We start from the raw sequence: 27,921 nt of genomic DNA, 5'->3' as shown, positions 1-27,921 counted from the left end.
CCCTTCATGGTCAAGATGAGTGTATCTTCAAGTCCAGGCGCGTATTCGCTCGTCGGGTTAAGCTCGACGAGTTCTTGTGCTGATTTGCTCGATTCCGCAATCTCCTTTGAAATGTGAGGTCGTAGAGTCACATTGTAACTAGGATCACGGATTCTCTTCAATGTGTAAGCTTGACATACATTGAGAGTCGTAATGTAAGAATCACGAAGTCTCAGTCTCTGTTTCAAGTAAGGATCTCCTTCAAGAAGATCCTTGTGTCCAGCGGTCTGCAAAACAGCTAACGCGATTCAGAACACAAAATCTTCAAAAACCAACAAGTAAAATCAAGAGTGCTCTGTTGTTTTAATTAACCTGGAGGATGAGTTTCTTGGTCTCTTCGAAATTGGCTCTGAGTTTGTCACCAAAAGGCCATAGTTCTTCAGAGACAAGAAGCTTATCGTACAAAGCAGCGATACCTGGATCTCCTTTAGCGAACACCATTTCGATTAGATCAATGGTGACTCTAAAGAAAGGCCAGTGTTGGTACATGTCCTGAAGCATATGTAGGTTCTTGACGTCTTTCTCGATCACGTGTCTAATCGCTGCTCCGAATCCAAGCCATACAGGAAGATGGAATCTCGTTTGAGTCCAAGCAAAGATCCACGGAATCGCACGCAGAGATTCTATGCCACCGCTTGGTTTCCTCTTCGAAGGTCTGCTTCCAATGTTCATACGCCCATACTCTAGCTCTGGTGTAGCCTGCAACCGATTTTTAAAGATTCAAGATTTTTCTGAAAGTTTAAATTTTTAAGATTCCAAAGTGAATGCAATACTTACGAGGCGGAAGTATTCCACAAACCGAGGTTCTTTGAACACAACAGACCGATACTCCTCGGTTGCAACAACAGCCATTTCATCGAGCAAAGCGCGCCATTCCGGTTTAGGTGAAACCGGAGGATGCATACCGTGCTCGAGTGTAGCAGCAGTGAAACGCTGAAGCGTCCTGAAGCATAAATGCTCTTCACCAAAAGATTGCTCAATGACTTCACCTTGAACAGTGACACGGAGCGAACCGTTAATCGTATCCGGTGGCTGTGATAATATAGCAAGATGGGTCGGTCCACCTCCTCTTCCAACCGTGCCACCACGACCGTGAAACATGGTTAGCTTCACACCGTATTCTTTAGCAACCTTCACAAGCTCTTCTTGAGCTTTGTATAACTGCCAAGCAGCGGATAAACGTCCAGCATCTTTCCCTGAATCCGAATAACCGATCATAACCTCTTGCTTACCGTTAATACGGTTCTTGTACCAGTCAACTGAAAAGAGCCTAGCAACCGCCGCAGGGGCTGCTTCTAGATCCGCTAGCTTCTCAAAGAGAGGAACAACTCTCAAAGGCCGTTTCACGTGGCATTCACGCTGTAAAAGCTCAACGGCTAATACATCGGATGGTGCAGTTGCCATTGAGATAATGTAAGCACCGAAGCAGTCTGCTGGTAGCTCGGCTATGACATGAAACGTGTCGAGAACATCAGCGATTTCTTCGGTTTTAGGAAGATCGGAACCGAAAAGCGGACGTTTGCCACTTAGCTCAGATAAAAGCCATTCTTGGCGGCGTTCCTCAGACCATTCTCTGTATGATCCGATGTCTAAATGCGTGGTGATAGCATCCAATACATCGGTGTGGCGGTCAGATTCTTGCCTTATGTCAAGTCTCACAAGAGAGAGCCCAAAGGTTGAGACTTGCCTCAAGAAATCAAGAAGGCTTCCATCAGCTATTGGACGGTCACCACACGAACATAGAGATCGGTAACTAAGCTCAAGCGGTTCCAGGAACTACGAAAATGAGCACAAAAAAGATCGGCTTAGTACCAAATCAAAAACTGAGACTCAGAGGATTCTAATTGCAAATTTACCTCTTCCAAGTTGGTGAAAGTAGCTTCTTCAGGGACATCAGAGATTCCATTGCTGAGCAATTGACGAGCGCGTTCACGTGTGTGATAAAGCTTGTCCCTTACATGACCGAGAATCACTCGGTATGGCTCCGTTGGAGGAATTGTCTTCCAGAACTCTGCACTCAAGAAAACAGTTCGAAGTTAAATCGATTCCGAACACAAAGCTTTAAGACAAATACAAATGCTCCAAGACAGTTCCTTTGCTTACCAATGTAATGTTTTGCAGCGTCTTTCCTCGCATTTGCGTGAAGTTCATCAGCTCTCACACGCAGCTCGTCAGTGCAACGCCACATAGACAACTACCAAAGAAGCACGACAAAATGAATGAGGCAATACATAAACAAGGAAACGAGGAGACTAAAACCGAAAATAAAAAGACCAAAATCAAACCTCAAACATAAGATCTTCGATTTGGTTAAAGTACATAGTCGCCGCCATCATTCTGGCTAACAAACACACATCTCTAGTGACTTCAGGAGTAACCCTTGGATTACCTGCAAATTCATATGGTTAGAGAGAGAGAGAGCAAAAAGGAAAGCTAAGAGAGAGAGAGGGATTGATAGGAATGTACCGTCACGATCACCACCCATCCAAGACGAGAACTGAATCAATGGAGCATTATATGGAACACGTTCTTCGATCCCTATGTTTTTCAGAGCAGTGTCTACACGGCGCAGAAACTTAGGAACACCTTTCCAGATAGTTTCATGGAAATAACTCATGCCAGCTCTCATCTCATCTTGAGGCGTCGGTGGTGTTCTTTTGATTTCATCTGTTCGGAATGCCGCTTGAATCTACGGTGAAAAGAGTTCAAGTTTTTCAGTTAAGATCTCGAATAAGTCAATATGATGAAGCCAACAAGCTTTACCTCTCTCTGTAGAGCCTCGTCGAGCTCTTGCTTGTCATCAGGAGTAATATCCTTAGCATATAGTTGAGCCAGACAGTCTCTTATCCTGAATAAAAAACGCACAAAGAAGATAACTTAAACACCAAAACATGGATACAATTTATACAAAGCAAGCTCGGTTAAGTCTAAAGAAACTAACCTCCCATGTTTCTGAAGCAATGATCTTCTGACAGACTGAGTAGGATGAGCAGTCAAAACCAAATCCACAGTCTGATTTTTGAGAGCATCAAAGATCTCTTCAGGAGACTTGTTCAGATCTCCAACAAGCTTTTTGAAAGTTTCTTCGAGATCAGATTCAGTAGTAGCAGAGCTCTCATCAACGAAATCTCCTTTCTTCAGCTTCTTGATCCTACGGCGATAAGCGATCTGAACTTCCTCAGCCAGATTGGCTAGGTTAAGCATGTGAGAGAAAGCTTTGGCGATAACAATGGAGTCTCCTGGATCCAAGCTCGTTAGAACACTCCCTAGATCCTCTAGCTTCTTTGGGTCATGCTTCCCTTCGTATTCTGCAGAATGCTCATAAAGCTCTTGAACCTATACAACATACACACAACAAGATCAAATTTTTAGCCCACCAAAGGTTAAATCTTTCGTGCCACAAATCTGTAGAACCCTAAATCTAACCCATGATCGAAGAAACTAAAAAGTTAAAACCTTTATTCAAAAATCATCACAGAGCAAATGGGTTTTAGTGGATCAAATCCAAAAGTCCAGAAAACGTACAGTTTCTCGAAGATCCTCGCCGTGCAAATCCTGAAGGATGTCGAGGAATCGATCTAGAAGCAAAGCATCATACTCAACAAGTTTGTCGTCTTCACTAACTTTGCCAGGAACCAATTGACGAAGATGAACATCAATAGATGCCATCTTCTCTAACTTCCGATTCGCCATTTTCGCTGTCTTCCTACTTCCCTCTGAAGGAAAAGAGCACCAAAATTTTTTAAAAAAAATAAATCCACAAAACAAAAGATCTGTAGAGACAGATGACTGAGATTTAGCCAATGAAATCGGGAATTTGATGGGCCAGAGAGAAGAAAATAAAAAACGAAACTTTCAGTCAATTAAGAGTGACCCAGATGAGAAAATAAAATCTGCGATTGGTGCGGAGAAAAGTAAATCTAATAAGTGAATCAGAAGCTAACCAGTTTAGAGAAAGCTGTGGGGATCAGATTCAGAGAGATAAGCAAACAAGTTACTACAGGGCTTACGTATATATATAGAGAGATATTTTCTGTTATATTTTTTTTATTCATTTTTTTTTATTAATTCATGGAATATAGTGTCAAACTATAGAATATTCAGCATACTCTAATCAATTAATAAAAGTCAAAAACTGATTCACTTACTGACTTACCCAATCACATTTGTACGACAACAAATGATTCTGGAAATTTACAGCTTTCTCTCTTTCTTTACAGTTTACAGCTTTCGTTATTTTTATTGAATCCTTAATACTTTTGCAAGTTTATTTCGTGATGGAAAATTTGAATTAATAAAAAGAACTTAAAATTATCTTATATAATGGAACTGATGAAATTATAATATTAAGGGACTAGTTTCTTTTTTTTACGTAACTCGTTTGATTTTCGAAATACTTTTTTTCCTTTAACTTTGTGATTATCACTCATAGAATTCATGCGAGCGAATGTGGAGAAGAGCATGTGACATGCACGGAAATTGATGAATCTCTGAACTCTGAACCTAACTTTTAACTTTAAGCGATTAGGTTTACTTGCGGTTATCCTGCGCGTATATCAAGTTTTGTTAGAGCAACTCCAACGCTGAGGCTGTGTTTGAGTCTCTTGGAATTTTTTTTTATTATTTTGTTTTTTTTTTCAAATGCAAAGGACTCCACCTGTTTCTCTCCTTCCAACCCTGAGACCCAGAAAAACTGGAAAAACACTTCAAGTCCGTAAAAGAAATAATACTAGGAAAAAATAATACTCTATCCTCCAAAAATTCAACCAATTCCGTCCCGCCACGTCACCGATGATCCTCACTTGAGACGAGCTCCTCCGTCTCTTGCAGAAGAGACTGTCCGTCGAGTTTCATGAACTCAAATTTTTTTAAAATTGCAGAACAGCCCTTCGGGCCCACTGAAGATCTTGCGACGATTCCCCGTTGGAGATGGTCTTAGAGCATCTCCATCCATGAACCCAAAAAGGATTCATAGGTATTTAATTTAATTTTCTTCTTTTTTTGAAGGGTGATGAACCCCAATCCATTTTGTCTTTCCAACCATGAACTCATGTGTGGGGTTTATATGATTAAAATAATAATATTTTTTAATTTTGTTGGAAATCAGATAAAATTTTAGAAAGTTAAATCGACGAAGAACACGAAGGAATCTGAGTTTACGTAGACGAGGATAACAAAAAAAAAGCAACCTTTGAATGAAATTAAAAATACGCCAAGATGAAATCATATAGAGACAAGAGTAGCATAAAAACGAGAGAAATAAAATGATTAAAAGCTAGAAATTGGTAAAAGCCTAAAAGAAAGGAAAAATCGAGAGGCAGATCCAAAATTTAGGACAGGAGCAAAAGGAGAAGAGAAAGAGGATTGTACCGTTTTCTTCTTTTTTTCTGAAAAGAAGAAAGAAAGGAGAAGAAGAAAAAGTGGAAAAGCGAAGAAAAAAGGAGATATGAAGAAACCCTAAAATTTCTCTACCCACAAAGCCAATCAAATTTCGCCACGTTGCCAATTATACTCGGTTATACGGGCTCAAAAATATGATTTTAATCATACGGGTTCAATGGAATTGGGCTTATTTTATTATTTTTAAACCCAACAAAATTGAAAAGCCTCACTTGTGAACCTCTTATAATACTCCGTTGGAGCTGCTCTTACTCTTCCAAAGAGAGGGTCTTCGATAAAGTTCTTATGAAAATAGTTTAGAGTCTACAAGTGAGTAAAAGACTTTGAAATGGGAATTAATGGCTTAATATTAAGTATGCGGATCTTACAAGAAATTGGTTTCATACATTGAGTAATCATTTGACCAAAAACTAAAATATAAAATCACAATATAACTGTCAAACGAAAAAATGAGATATATAAAATACAGTAGAGCACTATGTGAATCTGCTAAGTACATCATTTCATGCTATTATTCTTATTATTGCCTAGTATTATTTAGTAAAGTGGCAAAGTCATACATGTGAAGTGATGTCACATTATGGATATTTTAGGCTGGTCGGCTCCAATTATAAAAAAACTGGATCTTTTTTCGCTGTATCAATGGAATATTCGGATAACGTGGCATACATCTACCGAAGTCAACATGGATGAGTGATTGTCTCATTGTTGGAATATTCGATAGTGATTTTCTTTTTCCTTATAATCTTTCATCCCATATTATCACACAAATGTTTTTTTTTTCTTTCTTTCACGATTACATGCATCAAACTCTTTCATCGCTTATATCATGCAACTGATATGCTTTAGGTATAAATAAAACTTCTAGAAAACTTATACGAAAATTATTTATCCTGCTGACAAAACTAGCATTAATTAACCTATAACATATAATTAACTAGGATATGTGGTTTGTAAATTCTAACTAAGACTGACAAAGTGACAATTCTCATTTTGCTTTTAAAGGTCGTAAGCTGTTAATCCGAACAATTATCCTCAGTACAGATTTAGCCAAAAATAAAATTAGCATTTAAAACCAAAAGAAAAATAGAATAGATAAACTATTTCGTCAAATATATAAAAGAAATAAAGAGGCAACATATATACATATATAATTAAATATGAAAGACTAGTGTATATCGCTGTTATGGATAACAGATTTTCCAAGATAATCTTTCTAGTCTAGAATTTAAGAACTTTGAAGAGAATGTGCGCGCGGTAAAATATATACGTTGAGATTGTTATATACAACTATGAATAGAGAGTTTGGCCCGTGAGATGCCTATAATAAAGTTGTCATCATTTGGATACATGTATCATGTATGATGTATCGTAGCTTGTTATTAAGATGGCTTCTAATATAATGCTTAATAAATTATAATTGTCACAATAAATAAATGTTTTTAATTGAAAATATATATATAAAAAAAGTGACAAAGCTGCATAAATTGAAAAAGGGGATGCACGAATATATAAATTCTTTAGCTGATAATTTGGTTGACGTATAAGATGATAATTACAGTCCATTATCAGGAAAAACAATAAGAATGGACAAGTCATGAAAACATCTTTTGTTCTTTTTTTTCTTTCTTTTCTTCTACATGCATCCTTTTAGACACTTTATGAGTGGGATGATTCATGGAAGCAATATTGCATGGTCGTGGACCTCGTGGTTCCGAGTCATTATAAGATATATTTAGAATCGTGTGATTAATGCCATCGAATAGACTTTGCTCAGAGGATATACCTTTTACTAAAAACATCTTATCAAAAAAACTCTTGAACTGGTAAATCTGTATTTTAAAATTAATCGTTCTAATTCCTATTCAAAATTTTCATAGCAACATTTGTTTTTTCTGAATCGGAGCTTGCGTTTTGACGTCTCAGAACTGCGACATATCGCTTAAACTTGTTCATATTTGACGTAAAAACGTTGGATTAGCTAGTGAGCTAAACAAACATTTTAGTTGTATCTCATCACTCTTAATTCTTTTTTATATCATTGAACGTGTCATTTAGGAGACTTAGCTAGCGATTTAGATTACTTGTTTTTTGATTATAAAACTTTTGAATTGTTCTAATCGCACAAGTTAAAACCGGCAGTCACAAAACTTTTATAAAGATGTTTTAGTAAAACTTAGATATTGTCTCGGTTGAACCCAATAAGGGCATAATATTTGAAGCAGCTAACTCAATCCATTAAACAACTGATTTGTTCCAAATTCGGTTTACATTTGATTCAATATCTATGCCTTATTCAAGAAAGCATCATAAGAACCTATGGGTTAATTAATCCAGTTTTCCCACGGTTTTGACTTATTTAGATTGAGATTTCTAACTGAAAAAAAGTTAAAAGCCAAAAAACGAATTAAATAACTACTGCCATTTGGGGTCAATGCATGGTTATTCAGACACGTTAACATTGTTTAGCAACCAGCTGGAAGTTATTGACCGAAGCAACGGTTACTCGTCCATGGAAGTTAAGACACCAGCATTGTAAGTGCTCGTGCCATCTCGGAGCTTTGTTCTTTAGTATCAAGAAGCCTTATTATATTGGCTTTGAACTTGATGGGGACACATTGACATTGATGTCGATGATCTATTTAAAAAACCTTGTGTAATTTTTCTTTTAGTTTTTTTTTTCTTAAAAGTCAAACGTATAGTTGATGTATCTCTGTTAACGTTTGACTTCGTCTTCTTTCGAGTGATCTAGTACCGCAAAAACACTGACGATAGGGGTTTAATGCCTATTTCACGATCATTGTTTCGATCTGCTATCGTTTCTCGCCCTCATTCGTTCGTTCGTTGTTAAGAGTTGTTACAGGGAAACATGCAGAGAATAAAAAAATATAAAGCACATAAAACATAAGAGATACATTTTTGATTTTGGGTCTTCAAATTACAATTTTGTTTTCTTACTTGGAAATAATTATGTGCTTCCCTCTTTTTCATCATACATTTGGTGTTTACACTTATACATGATTACACATCAAAACATTATATATTTTTGCAAAGACGTTAACCTTCTTTTTTTTTTGGCTGGTTTTCACTCGCAAGCAAGTTTAGTGCCGAAACTTGTGAGACAGATAGCAAAAGCCTGAAAAGCAGAGAGAGGCTGTCTATAATCCATGGTGAAAGTGTCATCTCCAACTTTACCAAACTGAAGAAGCACCGTCTCTTCATCTCCTTTACCGCTCGGTTGGCTCTGGTCAACGGTCGCAGCCAGCTGAAAGTTCTTGACCGAAGCAACAGTTACTCGTCCATGGAAGTTCAGACACCAACATTGTAAGTGCTCGTGCCATCTAGGAGCTTTGTTCTTTAGTATAGTGAAGCCTGAACCGTCCTTGTTGGGTTTTTTCATCATCTTGGTGACATCACATGGCTTCTGGTCGGAACAAAGTCCAGTGGAAGATGATGATGATGACGACGGTGACGATGGTGGTGATGAGGATGGGCAACGGAGCGTGCTTACCATTCTTCTAGGACCTCTTGATTTCAAGAGGTTGAATTTATAAGAAACGTGACCGACTTCAAAGTTGCCTGCTGGAACTTGAGGGCTTATCTGCTTCGATGCGAATCTGCGACTGGCTTTGCCATTTGAAGGCTTTGCTCCGTTATGTGGCGGTTGGCTATCGTATACTGTAAAGTTGGTCCCAAGAAAATCCGATCTGCATAAGTTCCCAAAGAAACCATGAGTATTAGTTTTTTTAGATCCACTGTTCTTCGAAGCAGAAATGATGAAATCCTTTAAAGATACTCAAGACTTCAATTCAGCAAATTTAAAACTTGTGAGAAGAAGAACCTTGATATCACAAGATGACAAGACCAAATGGCCGCCTAGGATATTCAATGTTGCACATATTAGTACCTTAATTTCCCAACGTAGGCATTACTTCCTTGAGAGAAATCATCAGCATCAAGAGATATAATGTACTCAGTGTAAGCACCGGTCCTGAACCTCCGTGCCGCCAGAAGAAACTTTCCCTTATCAGTGAATGCTGGTGGACAAATTAAAATAAAGTAATAATTACTCAGAAAGATCCTTTTGTTAGCCAACAAACAAGCGCAGAGCAAGGTCTGAAAGATAATGCTAGCCAAATATTAATCAACAATCTTGCCGCCAAGAAAGAATCCTGACCGATAACTTAAATGAAGTATAATCGAAAACTGTTTCAACTTGTTCCAAATCTGAGCTTTGTTAACCCAAACTATAATGAAACTGGATTTAACCATATGACAGAAATGCATTGCAATTTGCCACATCGAAAAGTTTCCATTCAACTTTGAGGAACACATTAGACTGCAGCGCAGAATCTTCTTCATTATCGCACAGGTCAACAACATAGTCAACACTTATTTATAACAATTGGCTGGTGAGTTCTTCCATGGACTATTCAAAGGCATTAATTGATACAAGACTGAGACAAGTTAAATCAATCGCCAAGGAAGTCACTTCCACACTTAAAACCTACCTAGACTATTCAATAATAAAGTCATGAATTTTGACAGAATCAACCGTTGAATGACTTACATGGTGTTAGAGAGAGATACAAGTAAAAGGTTGATGTCTTCTTGTTCCTCTTTATCAAGCACTGATTAGAAAACTCTCGGGGACCTGGCTGCATCTCAGAGGAAACTAAGAAATCTCAGTACCCATTTTCGATTGCTCGTAACAACAAAAGGAAAGCGAAACACTCAAGTGATAATAATATAATCAAATAGCCTCCTTGTTGAGATTGATTAAAAGAATGTAACTTAAGGCTAAAGCAAGAACAATCACAATTGGGAATAAGTTCAAGAGTAAATTTTTTCAGTTACAGTAGCAAGTATTCATTCAAACATGATCAAATTTCTAGAAAAACTTGCATTTCCCTTGGCCCAGACATGTTCACCAATATCGATTCTTAATCAGAGAACAAAAATCCAACTTTTCAGAAATCAGAAAGATGTGTAATCTAAATCCTAAAACTCAAACTAAAACGACAAAATCCAAAAAGGCCAAAGATATCTATCTCTAGGAAGAAATTGAGAATTAAAGAAAAAAGAAGCTACCAGTTTTAGGCAAGAAGGGAAAGTAATTTTGCCGGAGTTATTAGGGAATTTAACAATATCCTGGGTAATTCCTCTCCACTTCTTCGAGACGCAGGCGCAAGTGACGACGTCTCGACGTTGAGGCCACTGGTCTTCGCTCTCCTCCACGCGGCGTATGATCTCGCCCAATAACTCAGGGAGCATCGCCGACCATGACCCAGGCGTATCCGACGACGGCGGAAGCATCGGCGATTCGTACGAATCGGCTTCCGGTGTCGTCTTTCCCTGATCCCTGAACGAAATCGAGATCCTCCGCGATAGGAGGGACCGTGACAAAGGCATTTGTGTGGAGAGCCAAGTTCGATCTGGAAATAGGAGGAGAGAGAGAGAGAGAGCGAAAGAGGTGAGAGAAAGGATGAGATGTTATTTTTTTTGGGGGAAATCTGAGAAAAAAAAAATACGAACGTGCGAAATCTAAAAAGAGTGATATTTAGGGTAAAAGTGACATTGCTGTGAGATATGAATAGGTGACAGAACTGGTGAAAATGGAACACGTCTCTCCACTTATATAAATGGTGTAAAAGTGAAAATCTGACTGAGTTTTCCTTTTTTGTTAGATCAATATAAAAGTGAAACATTCATCCACAATTAGAGTAAAAAGAAGCGAAAAAGGAATAATTATTTAGCCGATAACTACACTTTTATACTCCAAAGTTAAAAAGTTTTAATCATATGTAAGGTAAAAAAGTTTTCAAGATTTGTATAAATATTAGAGGGATATAATTTTACATTCTTTGTGTTTCAATTAATTTTGAAGACATTGAATGTTGTGTTACATATATAGATTAAAAATTCGTTTAAGATATTTTTTCAAAATTAAAACGTCACATATTATTTACTTACAACTACTAAACCAATAATCAAACAAACTGTAAAATACAGATAATCACATATATAAAAATGAAAAGTATTTAATTTGCATTAAAAATTGTAAACATCACTTGAAATAAAACAAAAAAATTTAGGTGAAACATTCCTTAATATGAAACAGAAGAAATACTGTAAAGTCTAAAGATTATTTATAGTTCTTTGTAATATTTTCTCACTCTTGGGGGGAGTTTGCAGATAAAAAATCACTAGTACAAATTGCTAAATATGCCACGATACACCATCAAACGTTCCACCTCCAGTGAGAGTTAAGCCGTTGATCCAACCAAAATTCAATCTAACCACCGCCTGATCTCTACTTTCACACGGATCAATCTATTATATTAAAACAGAAGCACATTTAATATTTGCTTCTAAACACTCCTAATTTTTTTTAAGTATTTAAAAATAATTTTAATAATTATTTATATTTAATTTTAAAAATTAGTTACTAATTTAAATATTTTTAGAGTTCCTTAAATATAGGTAATTTAGATTTGATTTGATTTGATTAAAAATAATAAATCAGATATTAATTTAGATTTGATTTAAAGATTCTAATTTAAATAATTTCTATACTATTAAACATTTTTATCAAAAATATGTAGAATTTTTGAAAAAAAAATAATTCACATATGAAAAATAATGGTCATATTTAAAATATAAAATATTTATAATGATGTAAATGATATGATATTTATGTTGCTTATATAATATATTTACTATTATAATTTATACAAATTAATAATAAAATAATAGGTAAAATTCAAATGTATAATTTAAATATTAAAAAAATATATTTTTTAAAATTTATAGAACTAAAAATATATATAAAAACCGGGTTAAAAATATTTTGGTAACTAAAATTACTAATTTTGAATTATACATGTATCTCGAAAATATATTTTTCATACAAAATAAAAACATAAAAATTAAAAATTATTGCATACACTAAAATGTGGTTTGAAAAACCAGTTGTACACTCCATTCGTTGATTATATTTTAAAAACTATAATGCTAAATAATACTGTTAATACATCTCAAACTTTTAACAAATATTTATATTATACGGTAATATGAACGGAAAAGTTAGAATTATGTTTTTATAATAGTTCATTTTGAATTAATATTAGCGGACGGGTAAAAATTATATTTTTATAATCATAATTAATTTTAATACTATAAAAATATATCTAAACACAAAAATTAATATTTTCATTTATTAAAAAATATATTTATAAAAATAATTATATCTAAACTCAAAAACAAAAATTATATTACAAAATTCGTTATATAATAAAAAATATTCTGTGCGGATACACGGGGTTAGAATTTAGTTGATACCTTAAAAGACAAAGGCAAATCTAAAAGCCAATACAAATAGGAATATTCCCAAACTAATTAATAAAGATCCCATGATCACGTGATGAGAATAAAAGTGCAAATTAAAAACTAGCTGTATTATAAAGTTGAAATCCGTATACAATTTCACCAGGAATAATGTCACAAGATTTGAAATCCAAAATTTAATATATAGTCTCAACTTATGAAGCCTTGAACACACTTGCATAATTAAGTGTCATATTCTCTGCATAGTCTAGGAAAACATGTTTAGGACGACGAACAAACTCTTCAAGTCCCTGAATTTCGACTCTAGTACAAGTGTTACTCTCGATATTGTAGTAAAAAAGGTAGAAGGTAGGGTTTGTTTGAAAGGACCGTGAAAACACAATTTCACCAACATCAGTCACTCCAACTATGCAAAAACGGTTCGGCATCTCGTCGTAGCATAAACCAGGAAGTACGCATATACTTTTGGACCATTTATGTTCTCCAGCAATATCTTCTAGAACCCACAACTCAAGTTCGTCTTGGTTCGAACCTCTTATAAACCGATGTGCACATAATTTACCTTTGTAGTTGGTCAGTTTTTGATCAAACTCTATCATTTCTCTATCGACCTCAATAAAGCTGAACTTCTCAAACCTCAAGTCAAAGCAAGCTATCATAAAAGACCTTTTAAAGCCAGCTTTGTAGTACAAAACACCATTTATGCATATTCCATTTCCAAAGGCATCGTGGGGTTTGCATTCCATGGTGCTTCTCCATAAACAATTTTCATTCCCCAGTGTCAAAACCCAATGAGTATTGGGAGCTGGTCTTACATAGCATGCACACGTCAAACACAACACTTTGAACTGTTTGCTGATCGGATCATAGCCAAAATAGCACCTTTCTTCAATAAGCTCCCTCCTTTTCATTGTGGGCATACGTAAGGTTATGGACTCTCCCGTGACGGGGTTACAAATCACCCGCACCGTTCTTCCCGTTTCATGAAGAAAGACCAATCCACTTAGAGGAGGACAGATTTCGGATGGGAAATATTTTGGAAAATAATTATAACGGGTGGCTACAAGGGAACATCTCTTAACTGGATTCTGAGGTTGAGGTGAAGAGTATACGAAAAACTCATTATTCACTTGGATAGCGAACAAGATCCGTGGACGTGTCCAAGACTTAGTCAGAAACAGCTCAGTGAAATCAGGACGACCAAGTATAGATCCCCAGTATTTCGACACGCAACGAAACCTAGCTATAGATTTTGCAGTGACTCTCGAGAATATATCGATAAGCAGATCAGATGGGATCGGGTCTGAACATTCTCTTACCGAGTTCGAAGATTGTGTGATCAATAGATCCTCGGAAAACTGCTGCTCCAGGTTTTTCATGGCGGCTTTTTCAAACCCTAAAAGAATCACCACCTTTCACGTGAGCTTTACTCTAACGAAATAAATCGACTTCTTTCCACGGTTTAAATTGACTTTTATATCCAACGATCCTATATGGGCTCTATTAGGCCCAATACGTTTTGAATCACCCATTTTTGCCCGCTTGCGTTTTTGTTAGATTATTGAGCTTTTATTTTTAATTTCCAAGTTAAAAATCCATGTCCGCCGTGAAACCTGTCTCCTCCTTCAGGCTCGCCTCTCTCCTCCGCCGTGAGAAAGATCCTTCCACCGCCATTAAGCTTTTCCGGAACCCTGATCCAGTATCAACGAACCCTAGTAGACCATTCAGATACTCGCTTCTTTGCTACGATATCATCATCACGAAACTTGGTCGATCCAAGATGTTTGACGAGCTAGATCAGGTCCTCCTCCAGCTCAAGTCCGATACTCGGATCGTTCCGACGGAGATTCTGTTCTGCAACGTCATCAGTTATTTCGGCCACGGGAGATTACCCAGCCGTGCGCTCCACGTGTTCGACGAAATGCCTCAGTATCGCTGCAAACCCACTGTGAAATCTGTGAACTCTCTGTTGAATGCGCTCTTAAAGTGTGGAGATTTCGACAAAATGAAGGAAATTCTTTCGAAGATTGATAAGTTTGGTGATCCAGATGCTTGTACTTACAATATATTGATCCATGGATGTTCTCTGAGCGGGCGTTTCGATGATGCCTTGATGCTATTCGATGAAATGGTTAAGAGAAAAGTGAAGCCCACTAGTGTGACCTTTGGGACGCTGATTCATGGGTTTTGCAAGAATTCGATGGTGAAGGAAGCGTTGAAGATGAAGCACGATATGTTGAAAGTGTATGGAGTTTCTCCCACGGCTCACATTTACGCATCGTTGGTTAAAGCGCTATGTCAGATTGGTGAATTGAGTTTGGCGTTTAAGCTAAAGGATGAGGCGTACGAAGGAAAGATCAATGTAGACTCAGCTATCTTCTCTACGTTGATTAGCTCGCTTATAAAAGCTGCAAGGTCAGACGAAGTCTCGGGGATCTTGGAGGAAATGAGAGCAAAAGGATGCAAACCCGACACGGTGACTTACAATGTACTGATTAACGGGTTCTGTGTTGAGAATGATTTCGAATCAGCTTATCGAGTTTTGGATGAAATGGTTGAAGAGGGTTTGAAACCAGATGTTATAAGCTACAACATGATACTTGGTGCCTTGTTCAGAATCCAAAACTGGAAAGAAGCAACTTACTTGTTTGAAGATATGCCCAGAAGAGGTTGCGTCCCTGATATCTTGTCTTATAGAATAGTTTTCGATGGGCTCTCCGAAGCTTTACAATTCGAAGAAGCAGAGGTTATCTTGGAAGAAATGCTTTTCAAAGGCTACAAGCCTCGCAGGGATAGGCTAGAAAGATTTCTGCAAAGGCTTTGTGAGAGTGGAAAGCTGGAGATTCTCGGTAAAGTTATCCGTAGCTTGCATAGAGGGAATGTTGTTGATGCAGATGTCTGGTCGGTTATAATGTCTACAGTGAGCAAAGAACCTGTGATATCGGATTCGATTGATTTGGTGTTAAACACATTGAAGGAAGAGGGTCCTTTATCAACAATGCCGCAATGCTAGGTCACTTGTCGTGCAAGTTAATGTTGCTGTGAACCTTGTTGGGTGGGCATTGGGCAGGATGGATTATCTGCAGACAAACTTGAGTAAATTCTGCATTATTGATTTAGAGGTTGAAGATTCAGTGATATCCTTAAAGGTGTTGGAAGACATCTAAATTTCTTCAGTTGGTACTACTAGTCTTTGTCCAGTGAAGATCCGTTGTTGAGGCTATCTAAGACCTAAACAGACAAGAATTAGGAGAAGAGGTATGTAAGGTTGTTTTCGTAATTTTAACTTCCGAGAACCCTACTTTAATTTCAGGTTGTTGTTTTCTTTTATTAGCTCAGAGGTTTTTTTTGTCCTGAGAGCTCTTTCCTCTTCGGCTTCTCTGCTCGGTACTTTTTTTCATGTAATCTTACTCTTCCCAAATTCATCAATTCCCTTAACAAGAAAACAGATTCCCACTCTGAAATTTTGATTTTTCGTTAATTGTTTGATGATTACTTCTGCATATATCTGACATAAGAGCTTTTTATCAGTTTCTCTTCTCGAGTTTCCTGGTGACCTTATATTGATAAACTTAGGTCTCTGCCATAGTCATATTCGATTAGCGCTTAGACATGAGCTTTGGAGCTCTGTGTTTCAAAGGTTTTGATTTTTTTTTTTTCATTTATTTTACTTTCAAAAGTTGTTTGGTTTCAGGAATGAATCTTGGAGTGAAGATGGTGCAGAAGAAGATGGCGGTTCTATACCATTATCCATGCCATGACGGTGTCTTCGCCGCCTTGGCCGCTCATCTCTATTTCTCAGCAAATTCAATCCCTTCGCTTTTCTTCCCCAACACAGTTTACTCTCCAATCACAACCAGCCAACTTCCTCTTCAAGAAATCAGCCATCTCTTCCTTCTTGATTTCACAGGACCGCCTGGTTTCGTGCACCAAGTCTCTCCGAAAGTCGACAGTGTGGTGATCCTCGATCACCATAAAACCGCTATTGAGAGCCTAGGGGATGTCTCTTTGACTTGCAAGAACGTTACCAAAGTCTTGGATATAGGGAGAAGCGGTGCGACCATTGCGTTTGACTATTTTACTCAGAAGCTGATGGAAGAATCTCGGGGAAATTGCAGAGAGATGAATGATTTCAAGAGAATGAGGCGTGTTTTCGAGTACATTGAAGACGCTGATATCTGGAAGTGGAAACTTTCGGAGAGCAAAGCATTCAACAGCGGGATCTTGGACTTAGGGATCGAATACGATTTCAATCAGAACCACTCACTGTTCCAGCAGCTACTTTCATTGGATCATGACAGTGTGATCAACAGAGGAAAAGAGAGTTTGTCTAGGAAACTAAAGCTGATTCACCAGGCGCTGGAACTGTCATACGAGATTGTTCTTGGAGGTGATGAAGAGTTTGGCGGTGTTTGGCTGTAAACGCAGATGAGATTGCAGAGCTTAGAAGCGAATTAGGGAATCAATTGGCTGAGAAGAGCAAGAATCTGAAATTCCGAGGTATTGGAGCTGTTGTTTACAGAGTTCCTGAGCTTGGAGATGAGAACAAGCTGAAAATAAGTTTAAGGAGTGTTGCAGAAGAAGACACAACACCGGTTTCTCAGAAGTTTGGTGGTGGTGGCCATAAGAACGCGAGCTCCTTCCTGCTAAGTTCCATGGAGTTCGAGAAATGGAAGGTGAATAGAAACTTATAGATTAGGCTAGAGATGTTTCCTCAATCAGCTATTTAGTTCTTTATGGAATGTCTAGTTTGGTTCATGACATTGCCAATTTTTGGTACAAGTAGAAGTGTCTAATCTGGTTTTTGGTTTAAGAGAAAAATAGTAACCAGTGTAAAATCAATTCTACTATGAATAATTCTATCTTTTATAGTATGTTTTATCTTATAACTTTCGGTTTAGTTTTGCTCATTTTCAGCTCGTTTGGATTCGAGTTTTTTGGAATTTCAAAAGGTATAACTAATTGTAACCGTTATTGTACTCTTTGTTCGATAGAGAAACTCTCCACTTGAGGTATTTCACACGAATAGAGAAACATATAGAAATTCTAGGGAACCAGTTCTAGAATTTAGAGACGAATAGTTGGACAATAATTAGACCTCTAAAGACTAAAGAGCAATGTTTATAGCGAAAACATTTTATTAAAATCGGTGGTGATATAACAGTGGTGCAAGCACAAATTACGGAGACTACATGTACTGTTATAATATTTGAAAAAGACCAAAACCATATGAGGTCAAAATGTCCGTGATGGCTTCCGCTTTTATTATTACTACACGAACAGAGAACCTCTTGAAGAAACAGAGAGAGAAACAAACTGGTCGTTTCTTTGAGGCCAAGTTGTCGTTTTGGTCTCTCTCTCTCTCTCTCTCTCTCTCTCTCTCTCTCTCTCTCTCTCTCTCTCTCTCTCTCTCTCTCTCTCTCTCTCTGGAAACAAAAGAGAAAGAAGAGGGGAAAGAGACTGAGAAGAAGAAGATGAAGAGTTTTGGAAGCATAAGATCGATACTCGTGCACGCGGACGGTGTAGATTGGCTGCTGATGGGATTAGGGCTAATCGGAGCCGTCGGTGATGGCTTCACAACTCCTCTTATTCTTTTCATCACCAGCAAGCTCATGAACAACCTTGGTGGTTCCTCTTCCAACACTGAAACCTTCATGCAAAGCATCGATAAGGTCCCTTTCAATTCCAATTTGTCCAAAAAACGGTCCTTTCAATTCCGATTGAAACGTAACTTGGTTCTTCTAATTAGATCTTATGTTAAAAAAAAAAACTTTTGTTTTTGAAGTTTTTCTCGATGGTTTATTGTCCTGAATCTGTTTACATCTTGTGCGAATATTAATAACATTACAAACTGCTATGATGTATAAATGTAAAGGTAGTAGTCAGCACGTCAAACATATAAAAACCAGATTTGACTCCTCCGAGTCATTTTTTTATAACTTCAATCTATGATGATGACACATGCACTATGTTTGATTACAACTACACCATTTTGGGTAATAAACAGTATTCCGTAGCTTTGCTTTATGTGGCTTGTGGATCTTGGGTCGTCTGTTTCCTTGGTAAGCCATTTCTAATAATGTTTTCTATATAGTTGACCCCAACGATCGAGATTGTATTTTAACTTGTGGATCGAACTAATATTAAGAAAAAAACAAACAGAAGGATATTGTTGGACAAGAACAGGAGAGAGACAAACAGCAAGAATGAGAGAAAAGTATTTAAGAGCAGTATTAAGACAAGATGTGGGCTACTTTGATCTTCATGTCACAAGCATTTCTGATGTTATCACTAGTGTCTCTAGTGACAGCCTCGCTATCCAAGACGTGCTCAGTGAAAAGGTCTCTCACGTGTTTTTTTTTTTTTTTTAATTATCATCTTTCATCCTAATCATTAATTATTTTTCTTTGTTTTCTAAACAGTTTGTTTGTTTGTTTGTTTTTGATGAATTTTATTTGGTGCAGTTACCGAATTTTTTGACGAGCGCATCAACGTTCGTTGGAAGCTACATAGTTAGCTTTGTTTTGCTATGGAGACTCGCCTTGGTTGGTTTACCTTTCATTGTCCTCTTAGTGATCCCAGGACTTATGTATGGTCGAGCCCTGATGAGCATTTCAAGAAAGATACGCCAAGAATACAATGAGGCTGGTTCCATAGCTGAGCAGGCCATCTCCTCGGTGCGAACCGTCTACGCGTTTTCAGGGGAGAGGAAGACGATATCAAGGTTCTCAACCGCGCTTCAAGGGTCAGTGAAGCTAGGGATTAGACAAGGTCTCGCTAAAGGAATCACCATTGGAAGCAATGGAATCACTTTCGCCATTTGGGGGTTCATGTCTTGGTATGGAAGCCGGATGGTCATGTACCATGGTGCTCAAGGTGGTACCGTCTATACAGTTGCCACCTCTCTTGCAATCGGCGGCCTGTAAGTATACTAGAAAGTGTTGCTTGAGCATATAATGAAAGATGCAAACCGATCAAACCAAAATATAGATTGAAAATATTACCCGTTTAGATTTTCAATATCGTATCGAAAATAGTTTTATAAGTTCTTTTTATTTTCTTAACAAGAGATGATGATACATTGACGGAAATAGCACAAACCAACCATAAGACTACTATATCATATTTAGCTTTCTCTAAAACATGTTAGCACGTGAGATATTTATATTAGTTCAGTTTCATATACATTTATGGATATTATGGTAATTGAGTTAAACTCAACATGTACGTTTCTTTTCATATAGTAGTGTTTATTTTTCCTATAACAAAATTTTTTTGTATTGATCTTCAAAAGACCGTATCGTGATCATGATCTTGATCTTTGGTATCTTTGTTATATTTGTTACAGAGCACTTGGTAGTAGTTTGTCTAATTTCAAGTACTTCTTCGAGGCGTCTTCAGCTGGGGAGCGAATGATGGAAGTGATAAACAGAGTTCCCAAGATTGATTCAGACAATCCGGAAGGGCAAAAGCTGGAGAAAATTAGAGGAGAAGTTGAGTTCAAGAACGTTAAGTTTCTATATCCATCGAGACCTGAAACATTGATCTTTCACGATTTTTGTATGAGAGTTCCTTGCGGAAAAACCTTGGCTTTGGTGGGAGGAAGCGGGTCAGGAAAATCAACTGTGATATCGCTTTTGCAAAGATATTATGATCCGGTTGCAGGGGAGATTCTTATAGATGGTGTATCCATTGATAAGCTGCAAGTGAAGTGGTTGAGGTCACAAATGGGTCTAGTTAGCCAAGAGCCTGCGCTTTTCGCCACATCAATAAAAGAAAACATATTGTTTGGTAAAGAAGATGCATCTATGGATGATGTTGTGGAAGCTGCCAAGGCCTCTAATGCTCATACTTTCATTTCTCAGCTGCCTCATGGCTATGAAACTCAGGTTAGTTTCCAATTTTGGCACGGATATTGATTGCATATAGTCTTATTAAAGATTAATTTACTTTTTGAGTAAACAAATAGGTTGGGGAGAGAGGAGTGCAAATGTCAGGAGGACAAAAGCAGAGGATAGCAATAGCACGTGCAATAATCAAATCGCCAATAATTCTTCTATTAGACGAGGCAACAAGCGCATTGGACTCTGAATCAGAAAGAGTAGTCCAAGAAGCCTTAGAAAATGCATCGATTGGTCGTACAACTATTCTTATTGCTCACCGTCTCTCCACCATCCGTAATGCTGATGTTATCTCAGTGGTCCAGAATGGTCACGTCGTGGAAACCGGGTCACACGATGAGCTAATGGAAAACTTAGATGGTCAATACACTTCACTTGTCCGCTTACAACAGATTGAGAAAGAAGATGAAGACTCGGATGTGAACATCAACGTCAATGTGCATATGGGTCCAATAACAAATCATCCTAACAAAGATTTGAAAAGTAGCTCAAGAGTCTCGAGTCTTGGCAAATCTAGCTCTGCCAAGTTGGCTACAAGTCCAAACACTGTGAAGATTCTTTCTAAAGAAAATAAGCAGCCTTTACCGTCGTTCAAGAGACTCTTGGCAATGAATTTACCAGAACGGAAACAGGCATTGTACGGTTGCATAAGTGCAACCTTGTATGGAGCCATAATGCCAATATACGCATATTCTTTGGGGTCGATGGTATCAGTGTATTTTCTTACAAGCCATAACGAGATCAAGGAGAAAACAAGGATCTACGCATTATCTTTTGTCGGTCTATTCTTGCTTTCTTTCCTGCTCAGTATCATTCAACACTACAATTTCGCATACATGGGAGAATGTTTGACGAAACGTATCCGAGAAAAGATGCTCTCTAAGTTGCTAACCTTTGAAGTCGGTTGGTTCGATCGAGATGACAACTCAAGCGGTGCCATTTGCTCTAGACTCGCGCAGGATGCTAATGTGGTAAGAAATCTTATAAGTTTCTTTCAGTGAACAGAATGTTATAGCAATTAATATTCTTGATATATTTGTTCTGTTAGGTGAGGTCGTTGGTTGGTGATCGGATGGCATTGATGGTACAAACCATATCGGCTGTAACAATTGCATGCACGATGGGCTTAGTCATAGCTTGGAGGTTAGCACTTGTGATGATAGCTGTGCAACCGGTGATGATTGTTTGCTTCTATACTCGCCAGGTTCTACTCAAGAACATGTCAAGAAAAGCGAGCAAGGCTCAGGACGAGAGTAGTAAACTAGCCGCAGAGGCAGTTTCCAACGTGAGAACCATCACGTCCTTCTCATCGCAAGAACGTATCATGAAAATGCTTGAAAAGGCCCAAGAAGGCCCGAGAAGAGAGAGCATACGTCAGTCGTGGTTCGCAGGGTTTGGGCTTGCCATGTCGCAGAGCCTCACGGCTTGTACTTGGGCTTTGGATTTCTGGTTTGGTGGTAAATTGATTGCTGGTGGTTACATCACTGCTAAAGCTTTTTTCGAAACGTTTATGATCTTGGTTAGTACCGGTCGGGTCATTGCTGAGGTTGGGAGCATGAACACGGAACTAGCTAGAGGTTCGGACACGGTCGGGTCGGTTTTCTCTGTGTTGGATCGGTATACATCAATCAATCCGGAGGATCCAGATGGATATGAACCGAAAAGAATAACGGGTCGGGTCGAGTTTCTTGATGTGGACTTCTCGTATCCAACTAGACCGGACGTGATGATATTCAGAGATTTCTCGGTTGTTATCGACGCCAGGAAGTCGACTGCGATTGTTGGTCCAAGCGGGTCGGGTAAATCGACGGTAATCGGGTTAATCGAACGGTTTTATGACCCGGTAAAAGGTGCTGTGAGAATCGACGGTCGAGATTTGAGATCGTATAATCTTAGATCGCTTCGACGACACGTAGCTTTGGTTAGCCAAGAGCCAACGTTATTCGCGGGAACGATCCGAGAGAACATCGTTTACGGAGGAGGAGTCGATGACGAATCAGAGGTCATCGAGGCAGCGAAGGCAGCGAACGCTCACGATTTCATCACGTCGTTATCGGACGGCTACGATACGTACTGTGGAGACAGGGGAGTACAGTTATCAGGTGGACAGAAACAGAGGATAGCGATCGCTCGAGCTGTTTTGAAGAACCCTTCGCTGTTGCTACTCGACGAAGCGACGAGCGCTTTGGACAGCCAATCGGAGCGCGTGGTGCAAGACGCGCTAGAGCGCGTCATGGTCGGGAGGACGAGCGTGGTGGTCGCGCATAGGCTGAGCACGATCCAGAACTGTGACGCGATCGCTGTTCTTGACAAAGGGAAACTCGTTGAACATGGGACCCACTCGTCTTTGTTGGCGAGAGGTCACACAGGTGTTTACTTCTCATTGGTTAATCTCCAGAGAACTTCTTGTTAAAAATATATATTCGGAGACAAACTCTAAATTCTAAGGAATATATCAATTCCTCTGTTTTCGTAACAGAGAATAGTCAAGCTGAGAATCTTGTGTTCAAGAAATAGGTGAACACGCTTTACTTGTTGAAAGACTTTATCCATGGAAGAATTTCTTGGAAACTAAGGATCTGCCACAATATTCATGAACATCATAATAGGTTAATAAACATAGACACATCTTTTTGCTCACCATGACTTGAGAAGTTGAGAGACGTTATCAGGTTCTGGAAAGAAAAAGAAAAAGAAAATCTGAAGTCCTAAGTGAGGCAATGTCTGTGTCCGGGAACTCTTGAGATGGTGATACAAATGCAGAGTCAAAATTTTATCTCAGCTCCGACTAATACCGTCAGATAAGAAACTGAGAGAGGTTTCTTCACAAGCTAGCTACAACTCCAAGATGGAGAATCCCTGACATTGCTTGTTCCTCAAAAAACAAGTTGATGACTTCAAAAGCACAATATACAAAGCCCCATGGATAAGAAGAGCTTACCATTCGTGGATCAAAGAACAACGCAACAGTTGGAAGAAGTCAAGCGCTAAGAGAAAAATAAAAATCTCAATATAAGGAAAGATAGAGAAGGAATCACATATCACACCACTTTCGTCACATTCGAACACACGCACAAGTTGAAAACCAGAGAGCATCATCATCTCTTAGATTCCAAACGCCGTGAAAACCGGTGAACATCATCGCATCTGTTTAGATAGACCGATGAACATCTTCAATCAACACAGTGTAACTTGGAAAACATTGATTTGTTTATACGGGGATTTTGATGAATTAAAACATCGTTGACATGGCTCGTTTTATAACAAAAGGAAGAAGATGAGGTTAGTCTAGTTTGTTCTTTTTCTTGTTGTTGATGTTTGAAAATGCGATTTTTGCTATAAGGAACACAACGTACATCCGCATTATGAATCTTAAAAAGAAGAAGTAATCGTTGTCCTTTTGTAGAAGAATGTATAACGGAATAAGAGTGCCGATGATTAGAACTTGCATGATGACGCTATAAACCACCGTATCACAACTGCATAAATATATATAAAATAAAACCGATTTCAAAACAAAATAAATATATATATAAGTTAGAAGAAAAGATATGGATACATGTATAGTTTAGCTTGTTAAAAAGAAGATGGAAATTTTAATTTGGAAATTAATTAATAAATTCTAGCTAGACTCACAAAAGCATGGGCTCATCCCTGACATCCTCGAGTATTTTCCTGAATAAAGTATCATGAGCGTCTGATACTTCTTTAGCCGAGACGTTACTAGCTTTGTCGCAAAATTTTTTCAAAACATTCTTAGCCTCTGTTATTTCCTCAGCCGAAACCTTTTTATTTGCCATGGCTTCTCCTCTGAACGATAGAAATCAAAATTTTGCTAAAATGAATTTGTTTAGAGATTGTGAGTAAGAAGAAATCAAGACAGATGTCCTTGGCATATATATAGTCATGTAACCAGGGCTTGCCCAAATTCATTTGACGTCTAAAGCGTACCGTAAAAATGATGTCTTTAATCGAAAAAAAAAAATTAAGATCTATTTTTCTGGTTAAAATCGATTTTTTAAGCTTAACATCTATTTTTTAAGCCTAGAATCGATTTTTTTAAGCTTAAAATCGATATTTTTAAGCTTAAAATTGATTTTTTTTTAAATCTAGTATCAATTATTTTAAGTTCAGAATCAATTTTTTTTAAAAATATTGATTTTTAATGAAGAGATAATGACTCTTATTTATAGGGCAACTTTTCATTCACATTTAGTGTAGTTGGGCGATGTAGGACAAAACACACTTTGACACTTATAAAAAAAATTTTGGGCTTTTTTGGCTGCTCCAAAATTTGATTTCTTTTGAGCCGCCCAAAGCAATTGCTTCACAGGCTTTACCTCTGGGTCGGTCCTGCATGTAACATTTTAAGTTAGGCCTTGTGTTGGGAGTCTTGACTCGGAGAAGAAGCCTTTGCCACCGGTGATGGAGACTTTTGGAAGTGTGTTGTTATCATCTCTATTTTCCGCTAACTCTGTGAATATTACAGCTACGAATAGTGCAGAAATAAAAAGAGCGTGGAGTGCATTAGAGATAGTGATTAGCCTAAAAAAACCAAAAATTATGATATAAAAATAATAGAAAAGAGTACTTTACACACAACAAATGAAACGAATATGAAAGAAAGAAGTCTTACTTTTATTTTTGACGTAAAGTACTAGTGGATCAACTACAAAGAAGTTTGGAACGTTTGGTTGAATCCATAAAACAAACTTAGAGCAACACGGTTGAGAGAGTGTGAAGAATGAAAGATATTTAATTTGATACCGATGAATAGTGATTATCTTTTTTATTTTGTCTCAAAACTTTTCATGATGGTCCTATAGATTTTCAAATACTTTTAGAGTTTCTTATCTTTCATATTTTGTACTAACTATGTACATTTGGTAAGGATCATGGTGTGTAATTATTTTCATATTAGTACTTACATATTCTTGTGTGCATTTCATATTAATATTTGGTTTTCATATTCTCGTGTACGTGTGTAGTCATTTACTATCCTTTAAATCATATTTTGTTATGGTTCCCAACAGAGAAAGATAATTCATCTTTTTTTTTCAGGTTTATCACTATCTCCAATGCATTTAATGGACTTCTAATCGCATGAATCTTCCTTGCTATCTGGAAATAACCGGAAACAGAGATAACAGAGACAACAATGACACTTAGCAAACATTCCTTCACTGGTAGCAAAATCTACTTCACCAACTCAAGAGACTCACAACATGAGAGATTCTCCGCCTTGTGTTGTTTGGAGTTATGTTTGTTATTTACCTTTTGACAAAATTCGATGAGTTTTCAATCCTTTGCTCTTTCTTAGTTTACAAGAAACTTGTTGATAGCTTAGTCTTTTCATAGCGTGTGCAAGAGATGAATCCTCAAGGAATTATTAAAGAAAGAGGACAAGTGTTCGATAGTGCAAAGGAATCAGGCAGAAAAGTCAACATTGACATTCATCGTTGTATATTAGAGTGGGATAGAATCATTCTGGTTGCCCAAGGGATCAATAGAGTGACGGCTAACGAGGGGACACCAAGAGAGGGCATCGATAACTGCTAATTAACCAGACCTAGATGATGATGACTTTTAATTCTTTCTTCTCTGTTTCTATATAGTTGTAATTATTTTTTAAAAGTTAAGTTAAATTTTGTTGAAATATGAAAGACGAAAAAATATTGATAGAATAAGTTAGGTCGATAACTTAACAAATAAATTACTGTTTTGAGTAAAAAAAATGATATCTACAAAATTAAATGGACATGTAATTCGGGATTTTGTCTCACACTTGACATGTTCTAAATAGATAATTATTCTAACAAATATCTGTGCAGTACAAGAAATTAATGAAGGAAATGGATCAACAAATAATTTGTCCCCAATGGGTCGTTTCTTGATTTTACAACTTACATAAAACTAGGACGGTTTCTGAATCTCATAAATAACAAGTCAACCTCGCATGATTTTCACATTTGTCTTAAATGTTTCAAATATAAATTGTTTATATTAAATAGGAAAACAAATTAAAACTTCTTAGCATAACTTAAAATCACACAACTACGTTAAACAAAAATACATGACTAATATAGATACAAATTACAAGGTATGGGCTTTTGGGCCTAAAGATCATCAAGAGAATTTTAGATTGTCTCCATTTTTGTGGCAACTACGATTCTTTGTTCCCATTCTGCCATGCACCAATCAATACGATCCCAGCCTGCTTTAACAGCTTCCGTTGTACTATCAAACAGTTACGAAATGTATAATATATCTCCAGAAGAGTGAAAATTATGAAGAATGATACCATTGTCAACAGGCTCACTCAACACTGTGTCGATTATATAACAACAAAAAAATACGTTTAAAAAGTATGCTAGTAATAAATGTTGTTTTTAGACAAAATGTATTACAATATTCTCTCAGTTCAGAATTATTTAATAGTTTATGACTTTTTATGTTCTACAGATTTTTTTCTTATTGATTGGATTATATTTAAATTAATTATAAATAATATTTTTAGTGTAGAAAAAATAAAAATTTAATAAATTCTTAATTTGTGTGCAATAACCTTAAACATCAAATAATTCTGAACAGATGGAGTATTAAAATAAGGGTTCCACAAGTTTACCCTCACTTCTAAAAAAAATGCAGATTAAACCTATGAAAATGATTCTAACCCGCAATGTAGCTTATTCACGTTTCTTTTTAAGAAAATTATGATTATATACATCAGAAATCATATATATTATAAGCAAAGTAAAATTTTGAATCAAAGCTCTCTCATTCAATTTTAGGGTGGCTAATTACCCTTTACCTCTTCTCAATATTTTTTAAATTTAAATCTAATAAAAATTATTAAAAATCGTAAATTTATTAAAAAATATTAAAAAACGTAAATTAATTAAAAATTATGAAAAATTGTAAAATTAATAAAAAAATATTTAAAATCAGAATTTAATAAAAAAAAAGTTTTAAAATTGGAATTTAATCAAAAAACATTTAAAATCATATCATATATAATATATGCACAATAATTTTTTCGCTATAAGCTCTCTCATTCAATCTAGGTGACTAATTACTCTTTATTCTTTAATAAAATATTTTTAAATATCCTTAATTAATTAATTTATATTCATAATTTGTATAACAATTTTGCTGTTATTTTCATACAAATTATCAAAATAAAAGAAGAAAAAAACGGTAGATGAAGAAAATAAAGTATAAGAAGATGAAAACC

At 36.9% G+C, this 27,921-nt stretch overlaps 6 protein-coding genes across 7 annotated transcripts in view; 3 read left to right on the top strand and 3 right to left on the bottom strand.

The window, feature by feature from the left end:
• The window catches only part of LOC18010747 (phosphoenolpyruvate carboxylase 1), a 4,404-nt gene extending 360 nt beyond the window's left edge, over positions 1-4,044 (bottom strand). Inside the window, exons 1-11 of one of the 2 annotated variants that reach the window (XM_024150185.1) lie at positions 3,984-4,044; positions 3,565-3,755; positions 2,981-3,375; positions 2,803-2,887; positions 2,506-2,728; positions 2,325-2,428; positions 2,143-2,233; positions 1,896-2,050; positions 817-1,815; positions 352-738; positions 1-266 (exon numbers count right to left, since the gene is read on the bottom strand). In XM_024150185.1, coding sequence (XP_024005953.1) covers positions 1-266; positions 352-738; positions 817-1,815; positions 1,896-2,050; positions 2,143-2,233; positions 2,325-2,428; positions 2,506-2,728; positions 2,803-2,887; positions 2,981-3,375; positions 3,565-3,732 — 2,873 coding nt within the window. In that variant the 5' untranslated portion in view covers positions 3,733-3,755; positions 3,984-4,044. Of the gene's footprint in view, positions 267-351; positions 739-816; positions 1,816-1,895; positions 2,051-2,142; positions 2,234-2,324; positions 2,429-2,505; positions 2,729-2,802; positions 2,888-2,980; positions 3,376-3,564; positions 3,927-3,983 lie in introns of those variants that run through there. The other variant, XM_006392739.2, reaches the window with a different exon arrangement.
• A 4,293-nt stretch (positions 4,045-8,337) lies between these two features.
• LOC18010695 (tubby-like F-box protein 7) lies at positions 8,338-10,937 on the bottom strand. The gene is made up of 4 exons (XM_006392738.2): positions 10,531-10,937; positions 10,010-10,097; positions 9,347-9,476; positions 8,338-9,146 (listed from the first exon to the last, which is right to left on the bottom strand). Exons 1-4 carry the CDS (start codon positions 10,849-10,851, stop codon positions 8,525-8,527), a joined length of 1,161 nt encoding a protein of 386 aa, XP_006392800.1. The 5' UTR covers positions 10,852-10,937; the 3' UTR covers positions 8,338-8,524.
• Positions 10,938-12,980: 2,043 nt separating this feature from the next.
• LOC18010694 (putative F-box protein At1g53360) lies at positions 12,981-14,165 on the bottom strand. The gene has a single exon (XM_006392737.1). The coding sequence runs from the start codon at positions 14,163-14,165 to the stop codon at positions 12,981-12,983; it is 1,185 nt and encodes a 394-aa protein (XP_006392799.1).
• Positions 14,166-14,383: 218 nt separating this feature from the next.
• LOC18010820 (putative pentatricopeptide repeat-containing protein At1g53330) lies at positions 14,384-16,647 on the top strand. The gene is made up of 2 exons (XM_006392736.2): positions 14,384-16,044; positions 16,481-16,647. Exon 1 carries the CDS (start codon positions 14,384-14,386, stop codon positions 15,797-15,799), a length of 1,416 nt encoding a protein of 471 aa, XP_006392798.1. The 3' UTR covers positions 15,800-16,044; positions 16,481-16,647.
• On the top strand, positions 16,143-17,648 carry LOC18010826. Its single transcript, XM_024150197.1, is given in 3 exon segments — positions 16,143-16,173; positions 16,481-17,191; positions 17,194-17,648. Coding segments are annotated over 2 exon segments (996 nt in total). The 5' UTR covers positions 16,143-16,173; positions 16,481-16,482; the 3' UTR covers positions 17,481-17,648.
• A 585-nt stretch (positions 17,649-18,233) lies between these two features.
• LOC18010824 (ABC transporter B family member 15) lies at positions 18,234-23,110 on the top strand. The gene is made up of 7 exons (XM_024150184.1): positions 18,234-18,458; positions 18,794-18,848; positions 18,949-19,127; positions 19,251-19,708; positions 20,135-20,675; positions 20,756-21,658; positions 21,736-23,110. Exons 1-7 carry the CDS (start codon positions 18,261-18,263, stop codon positions 23,098-23,100), a joined length of 3,699 nt encoding a protein of 1,232 aa, XP_024005952.1. The 5' UTR covers positions 18,234-18,260; the 3' UTR covers positions 23,101-23,110.
• Positions 23,111-27,921: the final 4,811 nt, after the last annotated feature.

This window comes from Eutrema salsugineum, unplaced genomic scaffold (genome assembly GCF_000478725.1).
Source record: "Eutrema salsugineum unplaced genomic scaffold, Eutsalg1_0 scaffold_7, whole genome shotgun sequence".
Classification (NCBI taxonomy): Eukaryota; Viridiplantae; Streptophyta; class Magnoliopsida; order Brassicales; family Brassicaceae; genus Eutrema; species Eutrema salsugineum.
Note: the sequence above shows the minus strand (reverse complement) of the source record. Positions and strands in the feature narration are given on the sequence as shown.